Source organism: Macrobrachium rosenbergii, chromosome 13 (assembly GCF_040412425.1).
Source record: "Macrobrachium rosenbergii isolate ZJJX-2024 chromosome 13, ASM4041242v1, whole genome shotgun sequence".
Lineage (NCBI taxonomy): Eukaryota > Metazoa > Arthropoda > Malacostraca > Decapoda > Palaemonidae > Macrobrachium > Macrobrachium rosenbergii.
Window position 1 is genome coordinate 49,466,902 of NC_089753.1, and position 8,838 is coordinate 49,475,739.

General features: G+C 35.7%; 1 protein-coding gene across 1 annotated transcript; it reads left to right on the forward strand.

Annotated features, from left to right (window-relative positions):
• Window positions 1-6,543: 6,543 nt before the first annotated feature.
• Window positions 6,544-7,951, forward strand: LOC136844800 (UDP-3-O-acylglucosamine N-acyltransferase-like). Its single transcript, XM_067114039.1, has 2 exons — window positions 6,544-6,553; window positions 7,110-7,951. The coding sequence occupies exons 1-2, from the start codon at window positions 6,544-6,546 to the stop codon at window positions 7,949-7,951; spliced, it is 852 nt and encodes a 283-aa protein (XP_066970140.1).
• Window positions 7,952-8,838: the final 887 nt, after the last annotated feature.

Below are 8,838 nucleotides of genomic sequence, written 5' to 3' on the forward strand. Positions count from 1 at the left end.
GCTCTCCCCTTGCAAATTAGGCACTCCTGGTCTCTGTGGGTTTAGTGTCGTACATTGGTACTCTACCTGATGCCTTCTTTCTTATTAATGTATCGATGCAAAGAAGCTTCTGATCTTATCTTTTCTCCATGGTAAATTCCTGGCCCATTCTTCATCAGACTGCTTCCAAGAGGTCTGTTGATAAATGCTTCTGAGTTTTTGGTTGGTACACAAATATCATCTGGCAGGTGTTCGGTGGTTTTCAGAAGTTCGTTCTTCTTCCGCTTTATGCACACACACACACACACACACACACACACACTATAATGACAAAAGGACTCCCCATCTGGCAGTCTAGTTCCCCTCAAAGTAGTTGGAAGGGGCGGAGCGGGGGGGGGGCGCTTCTTACTCGCAAAGGACAAAGGATGAACGCTCTAAGGACGTCCTAGTCTAAGTATTATGTTGATGGTATCCTCAGTCATTACAAAAACATAAAGAGAAAGCCACATAAAATTGGAATCTTACATGATGTAGGATTATCAGTGATGAATTCACGGTGATTTTTATAAAAAAAAAAAAAGTCCACCAGGTAATACTAGACATGCAGTTATGTATGATCTTACCCTTTTGTGAGGTTCAGCACTACATTTTTTTTTGTAGTTTGGTTGCTGCTGTAGCCCAATTATGGAATGGTCTTCGTAGTTATATTGTTGATTCATTGGAACTTCTGTAATATGGATCACTTTTTCTCATTTGTTTTTTCTTTGTTATTTCACTTAGGGTTAATTCTTTTCTAATTTTTTTTTGCCTTACTGGGCTTCTCTTTATGTTGGAGACCTCGGGACCTGTACTATATTGCTTTTTCAGTTAAGTCTGTGTAGCCTGTCTTATGATAATAATAATAATAATAATAATAATAATAATAATAATAATAATAATAATAATAATAAAATAAAAATCACATTTATGTAAAAGTAATGTATTTACAAATGAAAATAAATTCAGGAGCTTTCGAGAGCCTGCTCAGCTCCTTCTTCTAGCTGAAGAAGGGAGCTGAGCAGGCCTCTGAAGCTCCTGAATTTATTTTATCATTTGTAAATACATTACTTTACATAAATGTGGATTTTGTATTTTATAAACATATTCACGGGATTGTGAAGAAGATTTGCAATAATAATAATAATAACCCGTAAAAATCTCATGGTAGTATGAGTCTCTAAAATGGTGAAGAAATCGACAATGGTGTAGGTGTAAATATATATACTGTATAATATTAAAAATATATATTTGTACCAACACTGTTGTGGGTATCTTCACTAATAATAATAATAATAATAATAATAATAATAATAATAATAATAATAATAATGGTATCCACTTAATAATTCTTTGAAGAATTTATATAGTTCGCAAAGAGTTCTCCAAGGCTGATGGATTTTCTTGGTCACATCAAAATTTCAGAGGAATTCTTATGAGTAAGACTATTTTACTGAAACTCGACTTATTTCCTTTCGTTAATCCTTGCTTCCCTTTCCTCTCTGGAGTATTTTACCGTATTGATTTATTTGTAGTTTTACCTTTTATGTGACACTGGTATTCTTTGTCAGTTCTCTTCGATTTTCTGACTTCTGTGTTTAGGTGTTTTTCAGGGATCATGTACAATGTACACAGGTTAAGGAATGTTTGTATTCCGTGTGGTGCCAGTAAACGGGATCATGCACAAAAATTACGATTTTATTTCCGAAGACTAAACCAGTAACAACTTCGAAAAAAAAAAAAAAAAAAAAAAAAAAAATATATATATATATATATATATATATATATATATATATATATATATATATATATATATATATATATATATATATATATATTATATACATACACATATATATATATATATATATATATATATATATATATATATATATATATATATATATATATATATATATATATATATATATATATAAATATAAAATATGTATGTATGTATGTTACTGGCAGCACTTCCTGTATATTCAGCCTTTCTTGCAGTCTTCAAGGGGTAGACAAAAGCCGTGGTCTTCTTCAGGGGTGCACTAAATTCACAATGACTATATTCTAATATATAGGAGAGCACGACCAAAAAATTGACCAAGAAATAAGAATCCAGAATGAAAATTTAACGCAGCTTTCACAGTTCAGGAAAATTAAGACAAGACACCCCTAACAAATTCCAGAACAAGCCCCAAAATTCTGTAGCTACTTGCGTCCAGCATAATTTATGCTGAGAGGTTTACACGCCTCTGAATTCCAATTCTCAAGCTGCGCTAGTCCCAGACACCCCAGATACGTTAGGCGGCAATGCTCCCAATCACTAATTGATATGCAAACGGGGAATACAAACAAGGAAATAAAAAACAAACTAGTATGTTTGGGAATAGGCAGACTGGGACAAGATGACTGGAAAGCCCTTTTGAATGAAACTCAAATTACTCTAGTAAAGTGAAATGAATGATGAAATACCTCCATCACATTGCTAATCAGTGAAAATAGTATCAATTACCGAATTCAAGAGAAATACCAGAGCAGTTGATTAGGCCAAGAGACACAATGATCAGTTTTATATATATTTATATATATATAAATATATATATATATATATATATATATATATATATATATATATATATATAGATATATATACATACATATATATATATATATATATATATATATATATATATATATATATATATATATATATATATATGTATGTATGTATGTATGTATGAATGATGCTTGGTAGAAGCAAAATGTCATACAAAACTTATCTTGCTATAGAATCTGGAAGTCTTACCAGGATACTAGCTCTGTTCTTGCTCAGTGGATATAAATTCTTTATATGTTCTTTCAATTTTCTTTCAAGACTGCAATTTATGTACGGTACGTGGAAATGTATCTTGATCCTCTTAGCATTTATTTCATAGTTCATTTTAGTTTATGGATACATTGTTTCCCTCTGATGTCCATTGTTGCACCAATCAGTCAGGATAATAGTTAGCAACGAGTTTCACTTGAACACCCATGGACAAAGTACAGTTTACTCATTTGAACAACAATAAACTTTTCCATCCTCGTCAAGTGACAAAATTACAACCAGTGGACAGTTCAGCTGACATGAATTCGTTACAGCAGTTGACTTGATCGTGCAGCGATGAAGTAGCTTCCAAAAGAAACGGACATTCCAAAGCTTCAAAAGGGATCTCGTTTCCAGCTTGTCAGTTGGACTCTACCCGTGAAGAGCAATAACATTTTACTTATCTAGATCACACAGGAGGCATTATCCCAGTCTTACTCTACCCAGTGAAGAGCAATAACATTTTACTTACCTAGATCACACAGGAGACATTATCCCAGTCTTACTCTACCCAGTGAAGAGCAATAACATTTTATTTATCTAGATCACACAGGAGGCATTATCCCAGTCTTACTCTACCCAGTGAAGAGCAATAACATTTTTTACCTAGATCACACAGGAGGCATTATCCCAGTCTTACTCTACCCAGTGAAGAGCAATAACATTTTACCTACCTAGATCACACAGGAGGCATTATCCCAGTCTTACTCTACCCAGTGAAGAGCAATAACATTTTATTTATCTAGATCACACAGGAGGCATTATCCCAGTCTTACTGTACCCAGTGAAGAGCAATAACATTTTACTTACCTAGATCACACAGGAGGCATTATCCCAGTCTTACTGTACCCAGTGAAGAGCAATAACATTTTACTTACCTAGATCACACAGGAGGCATTATCCCAGTCTTACTGTACCCAGTGAAGAGCAATAACATTTTACTTACCTAGATCACACAGGAGGCATTATCCCAGTCTTACTCTACCCAGTGAAGAGCAATAATATTTTACTTACCTAGATCACACAGGAGGCATTATCCCAGTCTTACTCTGCCCAGTGAAGAGCAATAACATTTTACTTACCTAGATCACACAGGAGGCATTATCCCAGTCTTACTCTACCCAGTGAAGAGCAATAACATTTTACTTACCTAGATCACACAGGAGGCATTATCCCAGTCTTACTCTACCCAGTGAAGAGCAATAACATTTTACCTATCTAGATCACACAGGAGGCATATCACCCCAGAGGAGCCCCTGAATGATGTGAGGCAGGGGTCTCTGTGAGGGCTGATATGTCTGAGGACTTCAACGCGTTTCAGGCTAAGTCTTGGAGTGTGAAGTGGTGGGTAGCCCAGTACTCCATTTAGAAGTCACCATCAGGAACAAGTTGGCTGTGACTTACAGTCTCTCCATTTAAGCAAGTTCGCACACCAGTGCTTTTTTTGTCTAGCTTGAGAGCTCATGCCTTCTGTCAGGGGTTAGATCTACCATCAGCTATGGTTTGACTGGTCATTAAATGACATAGGCATGATTTCACTGCCTTGAAGGTGGTTCTTGTGCCACAAAATGACCGAAGGGCCCCTCTGATAATACCCACAGCCCAGTTGAGAGGGTCTTGTTTTGAACTTCTAGTACCTTATGTGGGTAATGCCATTAGCCATGGATTTTAGTTGTAATTACAGAGCGTGAATTCATTGGGAATATATACAGCAGAGTCCGAGTCAATGTATACCTCTCGTGATAGCTAACTGGATAAAGATAGTGTCGTCTGTTTCAACCCATAAGGGTATTAGGTTGGAGTCCTGGACAGGGTAGATACCTTTAGCATCTGTAATTCTTTTTGGATGTGCGTTAGTCATGAGCCTAAAGGAATTCAGCACATATGCGTATGGGTGGCTTTATATATATATATATATATATATATATATATATATATATATATATATATATATATATATATATATATATATATATATATATATATATATATATATATATATATATATATATATATATATATATATATATATATATATGTATGTATGTATGTATGGATATATATGTGTATGTATGTATGTATGTATAGGCCTATACAATTAAGCCACAAATGCATGTAATCTCGAATTCACTTTATCTTAGGAATAACTTACGTCCAAATGTCCAAATACAGTTATAATTATCTCTTGATGTAAGCTTTACCTAAGGTAAAGTGAATTCGGCATTAAGGGGAGTTCGTTGCTTAAGATTCAAGAGAAATATATGTGTGTATATAATATATATATATATACTGTATATATATATATATATATATATATATATATATATATATATATATATATATATATATATATATATATATATATATACACATATATATGTGTACATATATGTATTATATTTATTGTTTGTGTCTAGAAGCCTGGTGGTCCAAGTGACAACCTTGACTAAATATTTTGTATTTGTATTCAGAACCAGTTAACAAATTGACATTTTCGGGTTTTATTTGGAATTGTTTGAGCTGAGCTATAGGTTGTAACTGGTGAAGCATTTATTTCATTTTAGGGTAAATGAAATTGTAGTTTTACCTAGTAGATTTTTGCCCTCCTTTAAAAGAGCTATTCCTGTTGCCGGATTGAATGTGGATTTATTGATCTTGCATCCGTTCTTTAGCTTCAAATGTAATCTAATTTAGATGTAGTCTTCTGACAGTTACATTGATTTTTAACTTTGGATTTGCTTCTTCAGTCGTAATAATTATTAAATTAGTTTAATGTTATTTATTTCACCAATTTTTAAAAAAATAAAATCAGTGATTTTTTTCACTGCCCAAATATACTTTTGTGACGACGTTCTTGGAGTTTACTGAGCATGCATAACTCTTGTTTTGTGAGTCACTGTTGATAAATGAAGCAAAATATCCTGTTGGACACAGCATGGTTAGCTAAGGTTAGGGTAGAGCTTCCACGAGGCCACAAAGTATCGAGACAGTTAACCAGACTGCTTTTGCTTCTTGAAAAAAGGCAGCCTTGTGGAAGTGGTTCTTTCCAGAATATTCTGTTTGGTGGTTTTGCATCGTTGATAATGTTTCAGAATACAGGTTTTAGCTTTTACCCTATTAAAAACACCACTGGAATATTGGTACTGGTCAGAAGAACGAAAGTATAAGAAATGTGGTGATTCATATATATCTGTTCATAGGTTCATTTACCATACGTTCATTGGACCTCTTTTTTATAAATGGGAGCCAGGTTCTGGAAAATCTTGCTTGGTAAGTCAGTGCCATTTTCACACATCATAAGAAGGTTGTTACACATTAGCAGTAAAAAGACAAAAGAAATATGAGGGTTAAACCAAACTAATGCTTTGCAGTTGCTAATTTATCTCAAACAAAAAAATTTACAATAAAGGCAAAAAGACATGCATCTCAGTGTTACACAGTATGAAACCTACGCCCGCACACACTTGTTTATTTATTGTAATACAGTTGTGTAAATAATGTGATTTATAAACACACACACACACACATATATATATATACATATATATATATATATATATATATATATATATATATATATATATATATATATATATATATATATATATATATATATATATATATATATATATATAATGTATGTATGCTTTATTCTTAAGATAATGTTAGATTGTAAGTCATCTCCATTTGCATATTTCCAGGAACTTGATCAATAATTACTAGGAAATAGGGTCATTCGCTCTGAAGTTCTTGATCAGTTTTTTCTGATGCTTGATTTCCCATGGATGTTGGCTCTTCTCAGTAGATTTGCACATTTTCATAGATTTCACAACGTGTTTTCTCAAATCCAGAGTGGGCTCGCGGGCCGGGAAATAAAATGAAGAAAAGAACAAGGCTCTTAGGCGAACGGATTGAAGACATTTCAGGAAGCATTTCCCGGAGGCAAATTCCTGAGATGTATACTAGTATTGCGCCAACCCCGGTTTTTTTAACATGCCTCTAGGTTAGGTTAGGTTGGGTTAGGTTAGGTTAGGTTAGTGCTCCTATAGTAATTTAGGTGTGGGAAACGTAATGAGATTATTTTCAAGGAAATTCTACGGATAGTTTTCAAGATATGGCGTTCTGCTTTTTTCAGGGATAGGTCCCAGTACTCGGTTACATCTCAGGAAAATGCTTCCCGGAAATATATCCTGGAGATGCTGTAAAGTTTTCTGGTGGTGCTGTTAAGATTTCTTGGAGAGGCTGTGTAAAATCTCATGGAATGAGTGTATTATTGCCTTTACGATTTATGGAGATATTGTGGAATTTACTGTGGAAGTTATCGTAGAAGTTGGTGTGGAAGTTGGCGTAGAAGTTGGTGTGGAAGTTTGTGTCGAAGTTGGTGTGGAAGTTGGCGTAGAAGTTGGCGTAGAAGTTGGCGTGGAAGTTGGCGTAGAAGTTGGCGTGGAAGTTTGTGTCGAAGTTGGCGTGGAAGTTGGCGTAGAAGTTGGCGTAGAAGTTGGTGTGGAAGTTTGTGTCGAAGTTGGTGTGGAAGTTGGCGTAGAAGTTGGCGTAGAAGTTGGCGTAGAAGTTGGCGTGGAAGTTGGCGTGGAAGTTGGCGTAGAAGTTGGCGTGGAAGTTGGTGTAGAGGTTGGTGTAGAGGCTGGTGTGGAAGTTGGTGTGGAAGTTGGCGTAGAAGTTGGTGTGGAAGTTGGCGTAGAAGTTGGTGTGGAGGTTGGCGTAGAAGTTGGTGTGGAAGTTGGTGTAGAAGTTGGTGTGGAAGTTGGTGTAGAAGTTGGCGTAGAAGTTGGTGTGGAAGTTGGCGTAGAAGTTGATGTGGAAGCTGGCGTAGAAGTTGGTGTGGAAGTTGGCGTAGAAGTTGGCATGGAAGTTGGTGTAGAAGTTGGCGTAGAAGTTGGTGTAGAAGTTGGTGTGGGAGTTGATGTAGGAGTTGGGGTAGAAGTTATTGAAGGAGTGGCTGTAGGAGTCAATGTGGGAGTGACTGTAGCATTAACTGTAGGGGTTCCTGTAGGAGTGGCTGTAGAAGTTACTGTAGGAGTTATTGTAGAAGGGGTTGTAGGAGTTACTTGAGGAGGAGTTGCTGTAGTGTTTGCTGTAGGAGTTGCCGAAGGAGTTACTGGGGGAGGTGTAGGAGTTACTGTAGGAGTGGACGGAGTTACTATAGGAGTCGGCGTAGGAGTGGGTGTAGGAGTTACTATAGGAGTCGGCGTAGGAGTTACTATAGGAGTGGGTGTAGGAGTTACTATAGGAGTCGGCGTAGGAGTTACCGTAGGAGTGGGTGTAGGACCTGTTGGAATTAATATAAATTAGAAAAAAGAAGTGGTAAGGTTGCCTGTACCAGAAGCCCAGGCATTTTACAGAGTGATTTCAATTCAGTGTGTCTACAGTATTTATGATTTCATTACTTCAAGATTCCAATAAGAACAGTAAAAGTTCAATTTAGAATTGGTGTAGAACAAACCATTCAACATTCAGTCTTCCCATAAGAACGAGGACATACAATTAGGAAGAACTTATCGAGATCGGTCCAGGGATTTTCAGATGAACGTGGAAAGGGGTCACGATTATCAAAAAGGAAAAGGAAAACTTGGGAAAGAAGAATATTACTCTTGCTTACTCACAGTTACTCAGAGAGTTGGGTAAAATAATGGATATTAATGAATTACCTACATGAAAATTGTGGGAAAGATAACAAAGTCAATCCTTTCTTACCTTTTACATAACAGCACTTGCACTTCTTGCCCTTACATCCTTTTGGTAGCTCGTCTTCATTTTGTTTGCACTTCTTTCTACACTTCCCACTTACGCTGATGCAATTCTTCTTTTCTTTGTTTTTACACTTTTCTGTAACTTGGGGAGAAAATGGAGTTGATATGAGATCCTACTCAGTACAAGCCATGAAGAAGAGAGAAGAGGAGAAAATTCTGATAGGAAAAGAAAGGTGAATTTTAACCCAA